Raw genomic sequence first — 21,877 nt, 5'->3', positions numbered from 1 at the left:
TTTAGAGAAGGTCAGAAAGTGTTGCATTGTGTGTTTGTGGATTTAGAGAACGTGTACGACAGGGTGCCGAGAGAAGAGTTGTGGTATTGTATGAGGAAGTTAGGTGTGTAAGAGAAGTATGTGAGGATGGTGCAGGACAGGTATGAGGACAGTAAGACAGCAGTGAAGTGTGCAGTAGGAACAATGTCAATTCAATGTCAATTTATTTATTGTCATATGCACGGTAAAAACAAGATTTTTATTGTAAACTGTACAATAAAAATCTTACTTTGCCTGGCTCCCTGGCCACAACAGATTAATTCAAGGTGGAGAGGAATTGCATAAAGAATCAGCTCTGAGCCCTTTCCTGTTTGCAATGATGATTGACAGGTTGAAGGACGAGGTCAGATAAGAGTCTCCATGAACAATGATGTTTGCAGATGATATTGTGATTTGTGGCGAGAGTAGGGAGCGGATTAAGAAGAGCCTCTAGAAACTTTAGATGCTAGGTTTTTTCACTGGTATTATTTAGTTTTATGATTTATACAGTTTAATGCACTAGAATTAGAATTTACATAGTGTAGTCTCTGTGTAGGTCATGGTTGTGATATAGATTTTGCATTTCAAATGCAAAATGCAAACCTCTATGCAAACCACTATGCTGCTTTTTATAGGGATTTTCTTTTTCTTCCGTGACATTGTTGAGAAGCTTGTTGTTTGGTAAGAAAATCTATTTAAATACTTTGACTGGGTGTTAAAATGTAAACACTGACCTGGTTAAATCTTATAAATCTTCTGTTCTTATTTATGAATTGTTTTGTGGGTAGAAACAGTATTGCATGTTTATCAGAATTAAAATAAAAATGTTTCTAAAAACAAGATTAATGTTAAAAAAAAATGGCACATGTTTACTAAACATGATGCAGAGCACACATTCAGGGTTGGTCTTGGATTAACCTATATGGGGACACATTGAAGTTGTTTGCTTGATAATGATGTTTGTTTACAAAATATGTAAAAATCTCCATTTTTTACTCTTCCACACCAGTGTGAAAATTAGACTCCACAGCAGTGTTTACACTTAAATTCTTAAATTCTGTAAAGCCGACAAAGAGACAAAGTCCATTGTGAAAAGTGCTATAGAAATAAAATTGACTTGACTTGTTTACTCTCAGACGAATGCCAAATCGTATTGTGTGTGCTTTTAAGTTGTCCTGTATTAAACAGGTGGTCCATTCTACCTAGCCTTTTATCTGGGGGTCAGACTTGACAGTGGCATCAACAGCATTACAGAAGACTCTATATTTGGGAAATAATCTAGGGTCCATGATCTGTGACAAAATCCAATGGAAGGCCATGTAGTCAAAAAAATGTGGTAAACGGTAGATACTTTGGGGGTTTGGGGACTGGGGAAGCCCTCGTGCCCCCAGCAGGAGGAAGAACAAACTGTAGGCAGATAAAGTGGCAGAAACAGCTAAAAATGACTATTTTCCCAGCCATTCAGCTGATGTAAGGGTTATGTTTGGTAAACCACCATTGCCCCATCACCAGATAAGAGGACGTAGAGGGGATCAAGTTCAGATAGAGCTATTCTTGATTAATCTGTGAGGGGACAGGAGCAGGGCTGCTGTACATTAGTTGACAGGTGCCAGGAGCGTTCCATCCAGTGCATAAACAGAGACAGGATGCTTGAGAGATTTGATGGGGAGGCTAATTTGTAATAGACTAGCATCAAAAAAGTGCCCTCTATGCCAGAGTCAATTAGGGCCATGCTACTAGTTGATTTCTAAAAAAAAAATAAAAAATCAATTTAAATAGTTTGCAGCAATTTAAGAAATGAGCACTGATTATGGTGTCATCTCATAGGTGTTCTGTTTTTAGAGATGTTGTCCATTGTAATTATTTTGTAGAATTTTGTAGTAGTTTATATGAGAAAGGATATTGTAGCTCTCTTGCACTGAGAATATTTCTGACTTGTTTTTGAGAATTTGAACATTGTCAATTATAATAACCATGAGCCATACACAGGCATGTTTAATTCTAACTCATATTTAGACTGAACGACTATAGAGGGATTAGGGGGCTAGAAATATAAGCAATAATGCAGTCTCATTAACAGTCAATGTACACAAGCAAAACAGACATGTTTCTTTCCCCTCTATCTCAGTTAGAATTATTGTTAAGAGATGTTCTCTGTTCTGACTTGTGTCATTTTGAAATGAATAAAAAGTAAATTCTCTGTGACTGCAGTGCCATTTACTCTCTGTGCAGAATTATGTAAAAGGCAAACTAGAAATGCAAATTAGCTTCAGTCGAACATCATTTACTTAAGATGTTCTTCACAAAAGGGATTTGGTATTCTAAGGGTTTAGCATTCAAGTGAAACTTTGGAAGCAGTTGAAATAACAGGTAGGTGCCAGCGTTATATCTCTCATACTTTGTCCCATGCTGCATGTATGAGCTGTATATATATTGGAAACATTTCCAAATAGTTTAAATCAACTTCTTAATTGTCTTTTAAAAAAAAGTGCTTTTAAACAATAGGCAGTTTTACTCATTTGAAAAGTTGAACATTCTAAAAGTGCTATTGACATGAAATCTTTACAAGATGTTAGTAACAACCCATGCAATCCACACAGTTTAGAAATCCTTCTGTAACCAGTGCCGTCAGTATGTTTTGCAACAATAAGTTCTCTTTGAGCTCTTTGCTTTTACCCATCATTAAATGTGACACCTTTGTAATGGCACACCTTTATATAGGCCATTAGTTAAGACTGAATCAGCTGATATTAATTTGCACTGTCAAAGGGCAGGATTGCTTTCTGATTATTGATTCATTTCAGCTGGTGTCTTGGCTTTCCATGCCTTTTTTGGAACTCCCTTTCTTTATGTGTTCAATAATTTTTCCCTGTGTCATTTCACATTATGACACAACTTCATTTATGGACATGCATGCTTTGATTTCTATGCATTTGTGGATTGCATGGGTTTTTACCAACATCTGGAATAAATTTCTATTTATTTTTCTTTAGGAATATTTTTACTGACAAAAATAGTGGTGTTCAATACTTATTTTACCTGCTGTATATATAGTTTATTTACAGTTATATACACATGTATTTATATATATATATATATATATATATATATATATATATATATATATATATATATATATATATATATATATATATATATATATATATATAAATATTCATGTATTTGTTTTTTCCCTCTTAACCCTTACAGTTACCCCTATACCAGTTTATGATGAAGCGCTCTCTCTTTCTCCTGTGTTTAACAGGTAAGTTTGTATTCAAATATTGTTACATAATCTTCCTATTGACTGTAACTGCTATTAATACCATTAGGTTATTTGTTTGATTAGATTTTATGCATATGATGGCTATGACATGAAATTCCTGCTGTGTGCATCATTAAAAAAAAGATTTTTTGCAGGTGTTGTCCCAGTCATCCTTTCTCTTCTGCAACATGTTGCTCGCAAATATCATCTAATCAAGACTACGGTAACATGGACAGCTGCAGAGAACTACTGCAGGGAAACATACAATGACCTGGCTACAATTGAAAGTGACAATGACTGGTTCAAAATAAAGAAAAAATTGTCAAGTGAACCCTTGACAGATGTTGCCTGGGTCGGCTTGTACAATGATATTGACAGCTGGAAATGGTCCTTTTTTGATGTCCCACTGAAAAATACTTTTATACAGTGGTACAGTGGACAGCCTGATAATTCGGGTGGGAAAGCAACATGTTGTCTAATAAACCCAAGTGCACAGATGTACAATTACCCTTGCACAAGTGTTTATCCTTTTATTTGTTTTAATGGTGAGAATTATTTTTTCTTATTTCCTATTATTATAAAAAGTTATACAATTTGATTACATTGAATTCCATGATTTAAAAAAAAATTGTTTTTGCTAGGTGATATAGTTTAAAATATGTGTTTCACTTATTGGCACCTGTCATTACAAATGAGCAAAATTATTATATAAAAAGTTTAATTAAGTAATAAGTGCTATTTTGAACTTAATTTCACAGGGATGGTACATACTGTTGCTTACGCTCATTAGTACAAATAATAAGCCGTTTATTACACTAAGCCATTAGTACATTTCTCATTAGTACAAATGTTTTCCTAGTGCATTTATTTCTAAAATAAAAACCTGTTTTAAAAATTATAAGTACATCCAACATTTAATTGAGGAGATTACAGCCTCTTGTAAGGTTGTATTGTGAGCTGTGGTTCTGGGTTCACATTTTAAATTCCCAATGTCCCTATAAATAATTCAAGCAAACATCCAAACTTGGTTGCTTTCTCTTGCTGAATATATTTTTATAACACATCTACATGTGCATGCGTGCTAGAAAATCAGTATTTTAAACAGGATACTGTGATTTTCATCCAAACATATTGTTTAAAATAGTTTTTTTTATAATTATTTGTATTTTTCTTTCCAAAACAGTTGGGACACTGGGTTAAATGTACATAAAAACAAAAAGCAATGATTTGTGAATCTCATAAACCCTTTCAAAAAGTTAGAAAATATATAAAAATAAGGTCATTTTAAAATTTATGGCAGCAACACATTTTCTATGGTTTATTGTGAATATAATTAGGGTTTGTGAGATTTGCAAATCATTGCATTCTGGGTTTCTTTTAATTTTTATTAATTAATTAATTTATTTATTTTTTACAATTTACTCAGTGCACCAACTGTCTTAGAATTGGGATTGTACCATTAAGGCATTGTATCACTTTAGTAGGTATATTTCAAAATGTTTACTTTTTACATAGTAAAGCACATTCATTAGAAAGGTGCTTTATACTTGTCACATGTACTTTACAGCACAGTACTTTAGTATCCCAGAAGACACTGTGCCACATATCTGTGTGTATCTCAATGCATCAATACTTATACTGGTGTTGTCAGGAGAGTTTTTTTTTTCTTATTAATTAATAAGTAAGCTATAAGTAATAAGTAATTTTTAATATAAACATAAAAAAAAATTGAGCACAGTCCATGCATTAAAAGTATGGGTATTGATTGGTTTTGGATCTAAACGAAATTGAGTGCCCATTCTACTAAGTACTAATAATCAATTAATAATTAGTGATTTATTTCTTACTCTAACGTCCTTGCTTAATTATCATTAGTAATTATTCAAATTATTAATGCCTCATGGTGACTCTGTGGATAGTTGGATTAACAAGCCGAAGAGTTTCCATGGCAGGATACAGAAGTAGAATAATGTTAATTTTCAAATTTAATTCGAAAGATTTATTTACATCTGTTTCCAATTTATTAACGGATGTTCCTATGTGAGTGTGGAATGGCTGCACTGATCAATAATAATAATAATAATAATAATAATAATAATAAAAAAAACAATCTAATGAAATGTGAACACTTCTTCTGTTCCTTTTGCATCACACTAAATAGTAACTGGCAAGAAGTGAGGCAGGGAAAAAATTTACATGTTAAATGTATCTCTGTTGCAATGGAAGCAGTGTCAATGTGGTTTTCCTCTGCAGCATATGTTTAAAGCTGTGTTCTTACTTTGCAGATCAAGATGAAACTGGATGAAAATGGCATGCTGCAGAACACCACAGTAACCTGGAGGGTGCAGTCAGATGGACAAATCTTTCACAAGATTAAGAAAAAAAATTAAGAAGTTGTCAGGGATCCACCAGCCACACCTTCAAATAACCCACCTATCACTCCAAGCAGCTGTCCTATGTACTAATCATCTACACCTGGAGCTCATCAGCCTCCAGGCTATATAACCTCCGTTTCCCACGAAGTACTTTGTCGTTCTACAGTTTAGGTTTTGTTTTCATAGTTACGAGACTCTGTTTAGCTTTTTGAGCTTCTGCCTGTTCTTTGTGTTTACCAGGATTTACTTAACCTGGACCTGGATTTACCTAACCTAAAAGCAGAAAATGCATTTTCCTTGCATTTTCTGCTTTTGCCCTGTGGTTCTTCATTAAACATGTTTACTGCACTTCGGTTTCCGGCACGTTCTTCCGCCTGACAGAACTCTAGATGCTAGTTCTGCTATTTATTTCACCAGAATAATCTGTTCATTATTTATACAGTTTAATGCACAGGGATTAGAATTTGCGTAGCTCAATCTGTGTGTAGGTCATGGTTGTGGTATAGATTAAAATCTGTGGCATTTCAAACTTTCACTATATTGATTTTTATTGGCATTTTCTACTTCTTTACTTCTTCATGTTTTATTTTAAGTAAATCATGACTTGAGTATATATATATATATATATATATATATATATATATATATATATATATATATATATATATATATATATATATATATATATATATTGTAGAGACCTTGTGTAGAAGCTTGTTGTTTGGAAAGAATAATAAAAAAAAAAAACTTTGAATTTAAATGTGTGTAAGAATTAAAACACTGACTTTATATATATCTCATAAATCTTAAGATTTTTTTTGTAGTTTATAGATGTTCCTGTGTAGGAACAGTATTGTATGATTATCAAAATGAAAATAAAAAATGTTTCCAGCTATTTTTGCATTGAGATTTGATTCACGAGGGGCAAAATATTTCGTGTTCTATTCTTAAGGAAAGGAACGTCGATGTCAGAAAACCCCATCACAATTTACTAAAGTGTCGGTGCAAAATTTCAACTAATTAATTAATATGGTTTTCAAATGTAAAATGATAAAAACTCTTTAATGTTAGATTTCAACATTAGAAAAATAATAAATCTATTTACAATTAATCTAATTACAATAATAAAAAAAATAACAAAGGTTTTAGGTTGCAGTGTAAAGTTTTTCCATAATGATAAAACAATATTAAAATATAAAAATATATTAATTAAATATTAAAATTGTATCTATCTTAAATGCATGGTAAATTAAATTGTGTTAATTTAAAGTGTTAATGCTATCTATAACATGTTAATTAATAATTGTTATTTCACTGCTAATAAGAGTGAAACTGACGAATTTGCTGTTAATTTGTTGAATTGGTTTTGTCCATACAGGAACAAAATAAAAATTGTGCTTTTTGTTTGATAATGACATGTTTGTGGACAGAATATATAAGAATCTCCACTATTTACTCTGCCACACCAGGAGTTTTGTGTGTCTTTTTTTTTTTCATTTATTAGACTTCACAGCAGTGTGTTTACTCTTAGCTGAATTCCAAATCATATTGTGTGTGATTTAAATGATTTAGTCTTAAATAGGTTGTACATCCTACCTGCCTATTTTTCAGGGGGTCACATTTGCAGTGGCACCATGAGCATTACAGAATTCTTTCTATTCCTAGGAATTGAACTAGTGTCTACAGTCCTACATTCTAAGGGAATGCCATATAGACAGAATATGTGGTAAACCAGGATGTTGGTGGTTTCAGCTGTAGGGACCTTTGCCACAAATTGAGCAGTCACAGAGTATTGGTCTACAATAGTAAAGATGGTGATATTACCTTGGAAAATTATAGCCTGGGAATATAAAAGAGGATAAAGGCCCGTTTACTGCCCCTTTTATCTTTCAGGTGCCTTTGAGGCAAATCCTATGCAGAGAGCATTAGGTTTATTGGACTCCAGTGCTACATAATAATGAAGAGGGCCTTTGATTTGAAATAAACCTTGCTTAAATTATATTAACAAAAAGTGGTAGACAAGCCCTGGTGATACCAGCAAGCTCTAGTATAGGTCACTGAAGGCAGGTAAAGTGGCAGAAGAGGCTCCAGTTAAAGATTTGCTAAACTGTCATACCAAAATAGTGTCTAAAAAGTGTCCTCCATGCCAGAGCCAATGAGAGCCAGGCCATTAGTTGATTTGTAAAAAAAAGAAAAAAAAAAAAAACCATTTAAATTGTTTGCATGAACTAAAAAAAGAGCACTGACATGCTTGCTTCTCATAGGTGTTCTGTTGTTATTGTGTTGTCCACTGTATTCCTTTTTTAATAACTGCGTTGTATGATTAAAATAAATTTTAAACATTTTTGTCTCCAGCAGTTTAATTATGAGAATTGCTCAAGTCATTGTAGCTGCTTAACAGTTCTGGATGTTATTTGTTGTAATTTTCATTTTATGAAGCACCAAATGTTTTTGACAATTTGAAGATCATCAAATAATATAGCAGTCATGTAACAGTACACAAACAAACAAATATGTTTAATCCCCCCCCTGTCTTGGATAAGATTTATTGTTAAAAGATATTCTCTGTTCTGACTTATGTCATATGGAAAAGGGAAAATTCAAATTCTTTGTGACTTGTGTCTAAGGCAAAGTGGAAATGAAAATTAGCCTCAGTGGAGTGTCAGATGCTCTTCTTTGGGGTTTGGTAACTTAAAGTTCCGGCGTTAAAGTGATACTTCGAAGGCCTTAAAATTACAGGTAAGATTCATGAAGGTGTTTGTATTGTTGTTCTTTTTTCTTTCTTGTTCTTTATCCCACACTGCACGTAGAACCTTAAAGGTTAAGATGCTGTTTTGCATTAATTCTTGTTTTTAAAGTAATTCAGCAGGTAGTTTGTTCCAAACATTTTGGAGAACTAGTTAGAGATCTTCTGTGGATGTAGGCAGCCTGACTTATTTTCTCTTGTATATTTAGTATTGCTTTTTGAATAAAGAAAAAATACTTCCTATCTGATTAATCGATTAATCATTGGAATAACTGTTAGAATACTCGATTACTAAAATAATCGATACTTGCAGCACTATTTGGCAGCAATACTTCCATGAAGACCACTTCTTGCCAGACCCATCTCTTGACAGTAGATGAGTGTCAAATAGGCTTTTATTGTCATTCCCACCATATAAAGTACAGTCCATAATGAAATCAAACATAATTTCTTCAGGACCAAAATGCTACAATAAGACAAAACAAATAAAAAACAATCAACACAGAAATATACAAAAACACTTATGACATGAAATAAGGTGCACATGCGCAACATTGAATTAATAAAGAACATAAGACATTGTGACAGTCACACTGCGACACTGACCAGTTAAGTACAGAAGATTTGTGTTAGGTGTTCCTTCTGATGTCGAAGAGCATTTAGTTGTTTGCCCAACAAAAGGATTGATGGTCCTCAACATCGCCTGTTCTTACTGCTTTTTCAAAGTAGCGTGAACAGCACGTCTTGAAACCCAAGTCTGCTTTGAAATCTTTGCCTGTAAGTAATTTTTTTGATACATTATAACTATCTTGTGTTTTGTGGTGACTCAGTCCTGCCATGGTGTATGACCTGTGAAATGAAAATATCTTCCACAACCTCACTTTAGTAACAGAATTCAAGCCTCTTACACAGGTGTTTCAATTTCAGTTAATGACTGGGTTGCAGCATACACATCAAATAGATGATCAACAAATCGTGCTTGGTGTAATTGGTTTATCTTATACTTGATTCCTTCAAAATTCCTGACTTTGTAAAAGTGTACAAACTGTGCAAAAGTAAGAACTGAAAGCCAAACGGTAGTCACACCAAATACTGTTTTGATTAAAATTTGTATTTTGTTTATTTAGTTTACTGATAAAAGCAAATTAGTAACACTTTTATTTTGGAAGCACTTCACTTTACAACATTCACACACACACACACACACACACACACACACACACACACACACACACACACACACACACACACAAACAAACACACTTGTTTTTTCTCTTTTCTTCTTAGAATTACTAATTTATTAGATTATGATGAAACTTTCCCTCTTTCTCCTGTGTTTGACAGGTAAGTGTGCATTCATAAATTTTTATTTTATCCTCGCATATATTTTCAGATATTGTTACATAATCTTGCTATTGACATTGGTGTTAATAAGTTAACAATAACTTTTTTGTTTTGATTTTATGTATGATGGTTATGACATGAATTACCTGCTGTGTATCATTTGTAAAATTTTCTGCAGGTGTTGTCCCATTCATTCTTTCACTTCTGCAGCCTGTATCTCACAAGTATAATCTAATTAAGACTAAGGTGGCATGGCCAGTAGCACAGAATTACTGCAGGGAAATATACGATGACCTGGCTACAATTGAAAGTTATCTTGACTGGTTAAAATTAAAGAACACTTTGGCAAGTGAAGGCCTGACAGATGTTGCCTGGGTTGGCTTGTACAATGATGTCAACAGCTGGCGCTGGTCCTCTCCTGATGTCCCACTGAAAAATACGTTTTCAAATTGGGCCATTGGAAACCCTGAAAATTTGGGTGTGAATGCAAATTGTGGTCTGACAGGCCCTTATGGATATTGGTGGGATTACACTTGCACACTCCTTTATCCCTTCATATGTTACAATGGTGAGTTAATTTTTATTTGCTTGGTTTCTATTATTAAAAAATGATACTTTTTAATGACACTGAATTCCATCATTGAAAAAAATCTAGGGTTTATTCTAGGCCATCTAGCCTACCATGTGTGTATACAATGCACTTTAGAATTATTAGCACCTGTCACTAAAAATGAGCAAAATATTTAGGTAAAAAGAATAATATAGTAATATAAAGTAATAAGTAATATTTTGAGCTTAAACCTGCATGGATGATATATATGCAGAAATGTACGTACAAGCATATCAAAACCTATAGTGAACAATGCCTAAATTCCCAAATTTCCTATAAATATTTCAAGCAAACTTAGTTGATTTCCTGTAGCCTATATGTTTACACATTTACCTGTGCATGTGTGCTTGACATTCAATGTTTTGAACAACTTACCATATTTTTCGGACTATAAGCCGCTACTTTTTTTCCACGTTTTGAACCCCGTGGCTTAAACAAAGAACCGGCTAATTTATGGATTTTTCCTGGGTTTTTCCCGGTTTCACAAACTTCAAGCCAAAAAACTGAGCGACATAACATTAGACCAATGACATTTCCGAACGGGAGAAAAACCTTCCACCGGTGGCGCACGACAATGACAAAAGATAAACTCCTGAGAGAAATACAGTGGTACCTTGACCTACGAGTTTAAGTCGTTCCGTGGACGAGCTCGTATCTCAATTTGCTCGCACATCAAATCAGTTTTCCATATTGAAAATACTTAAAATGGCATTAATCCGTTCCAACCCTCAAAATGACCCCCCGTTTTTATGTTTCATGTTATTAAATTGGAAAATACATTTCTAAATAACAAATCTTGTATAAAAACATAATAGAAAGAGTATGTAAAGATATAATAAGGTTTTATTTAGTGTATTTTAGTTGGAGATGAGACTACTTGAGCTAACGAAAACGCTGGTGGTGTGTGTGTGTGTGTGTGTGTGTGTGTGTGTTTATGTGGAGGGGGTGTAGAGGCGATAAGTGGAGGCGGAGGGAAAACTCGTTTTTTAATATCACTCCTGTACACTACGTATCCCTAAACTTTCAAATGTTTACTTTTTCGTCTTTGCTTATCTTAATTTTCGTCACAATCATCGCTTTCTGGCTTCGCTTCAGCATCTAGCAGCGGAGTCTCGAGCTCGTACCTCAATTTTTTGCTCGCATAACGAAGCAAAAGAAATCGACCGAGTGACCGCTCGTACCTTGGAAAACTCGTACATTGATGCACTCGTAGGTCAAGGTACCATTGTAGTTGTGAAAGGAAGGAGGAAGACAGTGAACAATGACTTACTTGGTCGGCTACTGTTTAGATACAAGCCGTTGTAGCGTGTTGAGTCAGGGTGAAGGGAGAGCTCACTAAAACTCCAGTTGCAACAGAAATCATATAAGCACAGACAGGTTTCCAAAACTCATGCTTTTTTATTTTTCTTGGCAACAGTGTTATGGGTTAGTCAAAGAAACTTAGAAATGAGCATCAGAAAATAAAAAGGACATAATCCTCGGTCTCCACACACGCAGTAATAGCGTAAGAATGCAGTGGCAGGCTATTCCCAAAATACCGCTATGCTCCTAAAGGAAGCGCAACATATTGCATTTAGTGTCTTTCGTTAAAGCCTGTGTAAAGTTCATTATTTTCAGTGTAGACACCTGCGGCTTATAGACAGGTGCTGTTTATTTATGTTAAAAATAAAAATATTTGTCAAATTCAGTGGGTGCGGCTTATATATGCGCTTTATAATCTGGATATTATGATAGTATATCAGAGTGCTTGCAATTTAAACATAGTGGTTTTAGTTGATTTTGGTGTTTTGTTTTCAAATGGAAAGAGTTTGGTTTGTATATTTTTTTAATTGTTGTATTTTTATTAATATTTATTACATATTGTTTATATACTACCCTCATAAGGGGTGCTAATACTTCTGAGTTTCATATACCCTAATTTTTATCTTGTTTATGTTGCATGTATATTGCATGTATTTTTTGTTGTACCGTGAAAGTGTTATAACTTTTTATTTATTTATTTTTTTTTATAACTACTTTTTTGACAATAATGGCTGTATGTTGAGTTATTCTCAGAGGATACTTTTTTTTTTTTTTTTTTACTGATAAACTTTAAAAAATACATACTTTAAGGACAAGCTTGTTGAATGAATCAGGATTCTAACATTTAATTAATTCTACTTTTATAACAATTTTAGAAGTTTAAGTTTACAGTTAATGGAAATTGAAAGTGCATATTTAAACAATACCACCATACTATACCATGTTATACTGATTTTGAATTGTGTTTTGTTGTATATGTTTCACAGCTAATATCAGTGCTGCTGGCAGATATGTCGGTGTCACTTCTGCAATGACCTGGAGTGATGCTCAAGCTCACTGCCGAAAGTTTTACACAGATTTGGCTTTTATGAACAGTTCGGCAGATAACAACCTGATGCAGAGTATTGCATATGTTCAGAGTTTGTCTTGGATTGGCCTTTACAGAGACTCATGGAAGTGGTCAGATGGGACAAACACATCGAGCCTCATGTGGCTTTCTGGACAGCCTGATAATTATTATCAGGATGAAAATTGTGCTGTGCTTGATAATGGATTTTTTTTTGAAGACAGAGAGTGCAACGAGCTCCACTATTTCATCTGCCACACCAGTGAGTTTGGGATTTGGAGGGTCTTTGGAGGTTTTTACCTAATGTGTTTGACCTTTCACTCTATCTTGGTGTCTGTGTTTTTGTGTGTGTGTGTGTGTGTGTGTGTGTGTGTGTGTGTGTGTGTGTGTGTGTGTGTGTGTGTGTGTGTGTGTGTGTGTGTGTGTGTTTGTAGCTCATCCAGTTCGGGAACAGCAAATAGTGAAACTGACAATAAAGTCTGATGAGAGCGTGATTGATTCTGACATGCAGTTCGACATTTTAGAGTTGGTAAGTAATTGAATTACTGTAAAGAATAAACCTGCGGTAAACACTATATTGGATACAACTATATTAAGAACAACTCATCCCAAGTCAAAGTTTTAAAAATATCAATGTAGGTGCATTATCATGCATGTACTTAACAGATCTTATATGAGTTTACAAGTGAAGGAATGCATTGATACTTCTAAAAAAATGTGTTCTATTGACAGCACAGATGCTTTCATAAAAAAATTTACTTTATGTGAGATTTTAAAACAAGCGAGTTTCATGTTTGAATATGGTTTAAAACAGGTTTAAAAAAAATTCTATATAATTAATGTTTAGTGAATATTAAAAGTAAATAAAAAAAAAAAAAAACAAGGCCAGTCAATTGTCATCTATTTAGATATTATTTCAAAAATATATTATTAAACTAAAAAAATCTCACAGAGATTTATTAAATGTATGGGTATCAATACTTGGTTCGGGTCAAAATGAAATGAAGTACTATAGTTGGATTCACAGTCCGATTTTCATGGCAGAATAAAGATAAAGATTAACTAGATTGGAAAGATTTATTTACTGTTTCTTATTTATTAATGGATGGTCAAGTGTTGAATTGATGCACTGATCAGCAGTAAAAAAATTTTTTTTTGATTAACACTAAATATAGTAAACAGTAAATGACAAGAAATATAATAAGGAGAAACAATTTTGACAATTGTTAAAATGTCAGTGAAAGCAGATTGAATATGGTTTCCTACTTAGCATATGTTTAAAAACCCTGTTTATTCCACAGATCAAGATGAAGCTGGATGAAAATGGCATGCTGAAAAACACCTCAGTGACCTGGAGGGTGCAGCCAGATGGACAAATCTTTCACAAGAATAAGAAAAAAAAATGAACCCTAGATGCTAGTTCTGCTATTTAGACCATTTTTCTATTATAGATTCTATTATAGATTATTATTTATCTATTTTAATGCACTTGAAATACAATTTACATAGATGAATCTTTGTGTAGGTGATGGTTGTATTTATAGATTTAATAAATCTTCTTTTCTTATTTAGGATTTTTTTTTTGTAGTTAATAGATGTTCCTTTGTAGGAACAGTATTTTATGGTTATCAGAATGAAAATAAGTGTTTCCAGCACTTATTGCATCGAGATTTGATCTATTAGAGGCAAAATATTTTTTTGTTTTATTCTTAAGAAAAGTAAGATTACTTTCAGAAAACCCCACCATAAGTTTACTAAATGCATGATTTCATAAGTGTCAGTAAAAAAATTAACTACATTTAAAATTTCAATTTATATACATGTTAATATGGTTTCCAAATTTATAAGGATAATAATAAATGTTACATTTCTTTCAACATTTCATTTAGATTTAGAAGAAAGCCATAATAGAATAGAATAGAATAGACTTTATTTGTCATATATACATTTCAGCACAGTGAAATTCTTTCTTTGCATATTCCAACTTGCTTGAAAGCTGGGGTCCAAACGCAGGGTCAGCCATGATACAGCCCCCCTGAAGCAACAGAGGATTAAGGCCTTGCTCAGGAGTGGCAACTTGGCAATACCGGGGCTTGAACCCCAAACCTTCTGATCAGTAACCCAGCACCTTAACCACTAAACTAAAATTTGTTAGAAAATAATAAAAGTAGAGTTTAAAGTATCAGTGTAAAGTTTTGCCATAAACAGAGACAGGACGCTTGAGGGATTTGATTGTAAGGCTGACATATCATACCAGAATAGTGTCTAAATAGTGCCCTTCATGCCAGTGCCAATTATAGCCAGGCCATTGATTGATTTGTTAAATAAAAATCCAATAAAAAATGTTTGAATGTATTTAAAACTGTACTGACATGTTTTCTTTTCGTAGATGTATTGTTTTCAGAGGTGGCAAAAGTACACACATCCTTTACTTAAGTAGAAGTACAGATACTCATGTTTTAAAATACTCGGGTAAAAGTTGAAGTACTGATTATACCTTTTCATTTAAGTGAAAGTAAATAAGTCTTGGCTCTGACATGTACTCAAGTAAAAAGTAGTTATTACTTCTACCTGTTTTAGCTGTTAACTGGACCTCACATCATATTAATATTTGACAGACAGACAGACAGACAGACAGACAGACAGACAGACAGATAGATAAATAGACAGACAGACAGCCAGACAGACAGACAGATAGATACATAGATAGAACATTGTCATTGCATTGTACAGGTACACAGCAACGAAATGCAGTTTGGCACCTACCAGAAGTGTGTCGTGCAAATAGTGCAGATAAATATGTATCATATTTACAGCATGTGATATATATGTAAGCATATGTACAGTGATTAAATATAAAGGCTATAACAGTGCAGAGATGTGTGGACATCATTAAGAGCCTTTGCTATGTTTCCACACGGACAGTTAATGTGGTGATCCCGGATAAAGTGCACCTCTTCAAATCAAGAAGCTTTTATATATATATATAATTATAGACATTGTACAGATTTGAATGATGTATTGTTTTTATCTGTTCGATCAGTAAGGACAGTAATTTAAGTTTGATTCGCCATTATGAGGGAAAAACCCACAAAACACCACCCAGAGGTTTAATTGTGTAAAACATGGCGGATTTGGTGTTTGATTTGAGATGTGTAAAAATAAAACAAAAGTTTACTGATTAAAAATGTTTTTCGGTGGAGTTTATTTATTTATTTTATATCTAAGTAAAGAAGAGATGTCATGAATAAGTGTATGTTTTACTGGAGGTTTTAATTTCGCCTCTTTTATATTTAGTTATTTATTTATGTATTTATACTTTTTATAAAAATGGTAAAAACAGAAATGCGCGCTGAATTGATAGCGCGTTAATAACATCTAGTGCCGTTTACAATAATTCTCATTTTGACAGCCAAATATATTTTCTTTTCTTTTAATATTAACTGTTAATGTTATTTTGGTAAATCTACCTTTAAAAAGAAGTGGTGTCAAGTTATGTCCATGTTAATAAAATGAAATTAGCTATTTAAATTTTTTTTTTTTTCTTGTGTATCCGAGTAATTTTAGTGAGTCTATGTATTAACGCAAAATAAATACGCGGTTAGAATTCATGGAGGTGTTTTTAAAAGCAAATGATTACATTCCTGAGTTTATTCTGCCATCTACAGGAAGCTGTATACGTTTCTTCAAATGTATCTTTTGGCGTTAGGACCAGGAAAACATTTGACCCAATTTTCCGTGTTTTTAGTGCCATCTACAGGAAATACGACGGTACTGTCCGCGTGCACGCGAAGGGTGGTTGATTTCAGACCGGGGGTTTCAATTAGGCACAACACCGGCGGCGAATCAGACTCCAGACGGTTAATACAATTGTTCTAGAAAATGCAGATGTACAAGTCTTTCACAAAAAAAGGGTAATAAGGAACTGTAAAAGCTAGATCATTTATGTTCCTTAATTATTTTAATTAAATCATTGCTTGATTATATATAGTTGTGTTAATCATGACGTAGTAGAGACACTTGTTTTTGCTAAGAAAATCTGTTCGTATACTCAGAATTTGTGTAACAAAGTAAATAAAAAATAAAAATGTTTACAGCACTTCTTCTGCTCTCACATTTGATCCTTGAGGGGCAAAATAATGTTCAATTCTTATTAAAAGGAAAATTGTTGCCTCAAATGTGCAAATATTTTGTAAATGTAAAATGTTTAATATCATATTTGTGGCCCTTCAGGCAGATCTAAAAGTAAGTTTTAAATTAAAAGGTTTACGTTTCAGTGTAAAGTTTTGTCATAATGACCAAAGAATGCAAATATGAATTAAATTAAAGGTAAATTGGTAAATAAAAATGTACCTGTAATCTGATGTAATTCATGCACCTGATGGTAAAGCACTCCCCCTGAGCATCCTCATCAAAAATGAGACCTTGGTTAGACCGAGGGAACGTAGAAAATTGACATGACATACACTTGACTTACAGCGATGCTGCAATGAGTCATTTCAGGTGTTTTGAGGGGCACGTGTGCTTCAAGAGTGAAAGATCATCACTGGAGCACCACAAGAGATCAGGAAGGCCTTCAACAAGCTCAACCCCCTGTATATGTTATACCTTTTGGCAACATCCACAACATTACTGCCATTGTTGGTGTTTCATATATAACAATCCAGGCAATCCTCAACTGTGATTTGAACATGTGCCGTGTTGCTCTCAAGTTTGTCCCCAGGCTGCTGGAACATAGGTATACAGCATCAAAGTCTACCAAGATCTCCATCAGCATGCTATGAATAACCCGTCCTTCATGTTAAGTATCAATAACAGTGATGAAACATGGGTGCACGGATACGACCTTGAGATGAAGTCTTCACAGTGGAGAGCCCATCATGTTCATAATCTAAATAAGACGAGGCAGGTCTGCAGCTCAACCAAGTGCATTCCCATATTTTCTTTTACATGCATTGGGAATTTGTTCCCAGGGGCCCGACCACCAGTAGCGAGTTCTACTGACAGGTTTTAAGGTGTCTGAGAGAAGACATTCGGCAAAAGCATCCGGATCTGGGGCGCTCTAGTCTAAGAATTTTTAGACTTTTTGACATTGTAATTTATTGCTTTTATATTCTCTGTATTTTGAAAATATGTGAGAAAAAGACTTGATCTTAAACTTACATTAAGCCAACCAATATTTGTTTTGTTTAATATTCAAATTATTTTAATCTGTTTGTTTATATTATGTCAATGATAGGCTGTATAAAAGAACAGATACAACTTGTTTATGTGTCATAAATTTTGTTGATATTTTGTTTGTATAGAAATCTACTATCTATAATCTAAAATAGCAGCCCGCACCGCAAGAGCGGTGTGCTTCCGAACCTTGCGACGAGACCTATACCTTATCTCGTAATTACAGAAAATCTCTTTGCACCTTAACAAAATCCCATTTTTTATTATTCTTTGAGGAGAAGATATTGAAATGATAAACTTTATAAAATATATGGGCATCACACTGAGCAATAACCTGATCTTTGAATTAATATGTGCTGACCCTAAAACCAGGTGCACTACTAACCACCCCACATTAGATATTAGGTTTTGACTACTTCAGGGATAAGATTTCTTTCCCAGATGTCTACATTCATCAACACCAGCACCATGGATTAACACTATACCTGTCCTTTTGACAGAAATTCCTCCACAACACTGTAACAGACTCATTGAAAGTTATTGCAAAAGCCTGATTGCAGTTGTTGCTGCCAGTTGTTAGGTTTAGGGGCATTTTTTTCACACAGGGCCAGGTAGTTTTAGATTTTATTTTCCCTTGATAATAAAAACCTTAAAAAAAAACATTTTGTTTAATTTAAAATTTGTGTTTACTTGTGTTATCTTTTAATAATATTTAAATTTGTTTGATGATCTGAAACATTAAATTGTGACAAACATGCAAAAACATAAGAAATCTGGAAGGGGCAAACACTTTTTCACACCACTGTATATACAGTACACTGTATGTACAGTACACTGTATGTACAGACAGTGCTTGTTGTTTTTTAAGAAAATCTATTCAAATACTTTGAATTTGTTTAAGAAAGTCAACTCTTACCTGGTTATATCTCATAAATCTTCATGATTTTTCACAGTTTTAAGTTTTGGTAAATAGTAAATAGTATTTGGTAAATCTACAAAATGTGTAAATGTAATTAGTAAAAATAAAATGAAGTATAATATTAGTAATATGATGACTAATAATACTCATTATTTCCCCCTTAAAACAAGAGGAAAATTATAATGTGCTTACTGTAATAATGACACATTTGTTGACATAATATCCAACATTTCCACTATTTCATCTTCCACACCAATAAATGTATGTTTTTTATGTGTTTTAAATGGGTTATGTTTTTAAAAAAGACCAGATTGCACTTGGTAGCAGACACTACTGTACACTATATGGATGAAATAGTTTCCACAACAGCATACTTATATTTAAATGTGTTCCAAATCATATTAACAAGGTTTATAAGTAGGACACAGGCTTACACTTAGTTTAATTGCTAAAACAAACTCTTGGTCTTGTGTTTTCCTGGGATTTTTGCCCTTCCCTTCTGAAACAACTGGTGTAATTAATTTACAGGTAATTGCCTACGGCTTTGGGATGGGGGTCTCTATAATCATAACAAACCTTTTCACTAATTCACCATTAAAGACGGACAGCATAAAACTAGGCTTTTTGTCCATTGGATATAAATAATTGTCACTCACCTGAAGTGGAACCAGTTAATATCACCGTTCAAATGTGGGTTCCCACACTTTGAAGGCATGAAGTGACAGAACAGTTGATGAACAAAATCCAACTTTTCTGCAAACTGACCTGTTGGTGCCGAACAAATGCATCCCAGAGGTTTCTAAACGTGAAGCTATAATAAACTGAGCTGTATTCATGCTGATTTGCGTCAGTACCATTTGAAAATGGTTCATTATTTACAGTCGTTTTATTCTATATTCAAACAACACAAGCACCGTGATGACGTTAAAAATAAAAGGAAAAGGAAAAGTTTACAAATAAGAAAAGCTACGTTAGAGCATTTTTTATTATTTTCAAAATGTACTTTAACTGTCTGTATGTCTTTTCGGTGATGTTGAAATTATCATTATAGCCTACTTCACACTCTCTTTTTTTAGTTTTCAAATAAGTTGTGCTGTTGTGTTTACCGAATAAATACTATTTAAACATACAAATACAATTGAAGAAGTTTACTATACTTTCTGCTTAATAGTTTGTCTCCTTTACTTCCACTGTTAATTTGGTTATATAGTGCATATTTATATTAGTCTATATTAATTCAATAGGAGGGGGAATTATATCCATATCCAGCATAATTTCAGCATACATTATGCTGGATATGGACAAAGTGGGCAAAAATTGTCTCAAATAGTGGGTCAGTTTAGTAACAAATTCCTGGGTGATTTAGTCAGTGTGTCTATGTGAGTAATTTATAATAAATAATAATAATATTAAGAGTTGGTCCAGATGACTTTTCATGTTTTTTCTGTTTTCTTGACTTTAGTTAAATTTTAATTAATATGCACATCTAAGTAAATATATACTATAGTGTACTGATAATAGGTTTTGTAAAAATAAGAAGGTTATAGATTATATTTTTATATTTCAAATGCTTTTTATTTATTCTAAAAGGTGGAAGGATGGAGGCCAGGGGCATCAATATACATTTTGCTAGGGCTTCCAAATGAAGCCTCTAGAACTAACCCTGCTAGACTGCAACATCATTGTCTGGCTCTAGAGAGAGAAAAAAGAAACACACACTTTAAAACTTGACCTTAAGTGGTTATATATGTGCATGCTCTTGTTAATACACAGTCATACACTCACTGTGTTTGTGTTTGTGTTTGTGTTTGTGTTTGTGTTGTGAGTGTGTGTGTGTGTGTGTGTGTGTGTGTGTGTGTGTGTGTGTGTGTGTGTGTGTGTGTTTGTTTGTGTGTGTGTGTGTGTGTGTGTGTGTGTGTGTGTGTGTGTGTGTGTGTGTGTGTGTGTGTGTGTGTGTGAAAGAGTGTGAGAGAGAAAGATTTTTTGATGAGTGATTGCTTGTCTTTTTATGTGTTCATTGTTTAGTTACACTGTTTGTCCAGTATTTCAATACATTTGCATTAAGTCAAGTCAAATCAAGTTTATTTCTATAACGCTTTTCACAACAGACATTGTATCAAAGCAGCTTTACAGAAATTAACAGTTAAGGTGAACAATGTGTATTTATCCCTGATTAACAGCCGTGGCGACTGTGGCAAGGAAAAACTCCCTTAGATGTTATGAGGAAGAAACCTCAGAGGAACCCGACTCAAAAGGGGAACCTTGTGACACCCCATCATTCACTTGCACTACCCTGAATAGCTCTATCAAAATTGATCAAGAGGTTTGAAAGAAAACGAGCAAACTCTTGAAGAAAATCAATGTAATTATTAAGATTAAGATTACATCAGTTTTATTTCTGTGTAGCTGAAGGTCATGTATTAATGTCATTATTGTGGGTGACCTCCTCATATGGGTGACACCAAATGTCCATTTTTTATAGATTCTTCATGGCTGAGGTTATGAACTGTTCACTGATAAAAAGAGAGTGATATTTATATATATGACATGACAGATTAATAATCCACAAGGACAAGGAGAGGGCCATGGCTACAGACAGCAGAGGGCTGGGGCTCTGAATCTGTTATGTAAATAGTGGTTGATACTAATAGAGGTAGAAGTCCCAGAAACAGAACTCATTAGATATATGGAGGTAACACAGGCTTTTATTAAAATTAAGAGTTGCAGGAATGAAGGGAGACTGTGTTTAGCTGACCTGGTCAGGAGTGAGAGTCAAACTTCAGGTTTTTGTATGCCATTTCTGATGAGGCAGGTGCGCTGCTGATTGAGAAAGATTGGATTGAACACAGACACAATAAGATAGAAGTGCAAGTGGAAACACGGGAAACGAATATATAGTAAGTCATGACAAAAAGAGAGAGAGAAAGTGAAGTGTGCCCAGTAAGTTTGCCTTTTAAATCATGATCCAATGGCCCTCTTTGGATTTTTAAATGTGTATTATATAATAGTATGTTTGAGATAAAGACAGAGAGACAGAGAGACAGAGAGAGAGAG

At 33.7% G+C, this 21,877-nt stretch overlaps 1 protein-coding gene across 2 annotated transcripts in view; it reads left to right on the top strand.

The window, feature by feature from the left end:
• Positions 1-2,116: 2,116 nt before the first annotated feature.
• The window catches only part of LOC310737269 (putative C-type lectin domain family 20 member A), a 52,271-nt gene continuing 32,510 nt past the window's right edge, over positions 2,117-21,877 (top strand). Inside the window, exons 1-6 of one of the 2 annotated variants that reach the window (XM_083561512.1) lie at positions 2,117-2,388; positions 3,229-3,283; positions 3,439-3,828; positions 12,647-12,988; positions 13,161-13,255; positions 14,028-14,166. In XM_083561512.1, coding sequence (XP_083417638.1) covers positions 3,247-3,283; positions 3,439-3,828; positions 12,647-12,988; positions 13,161-13,255; positions 14,028-14,132 — 969 coding nt within the window. In that variant the 5' untranslated portion in view covers positions 2,117-2,388; positions 3,229-3,246 and the 3' untranslated portion in view covers positions 14,133-14,166. Of the gene's footprint in view, positions 2,389-3,228; positions 3,284-3,438; positions 3,829-8,316; positions 8,398-9,130; positions 9,182-9,691; positions 9,749-9,926; positions 10,317-12,646; positions 12,989-13,160; positions 13,256-14,027; positions 14,167-21,877 lie in introns of those variants that run through there. The other variant, XM_083561510.1, reaches the window with a different exon arrangement.

The sequence above is a fragment of the Silurus aristotelis genome (genome assembly GCF_946808225.1).
Source record: "Silurus aristotelis genome assembly, chromosome: 14".
Classification (NCBI taxonomy): Eukaryota; Metazoa; Chordata; class Actinopteri; order Siluriformes; family Siluridae; genus Silurus; species Silurus aristotelis.
The sequence above is the reverse complement of the archived record's forward strand: the minus strand, read 5'-3'. Positions and strand labels throughout refer to the sequence as shown.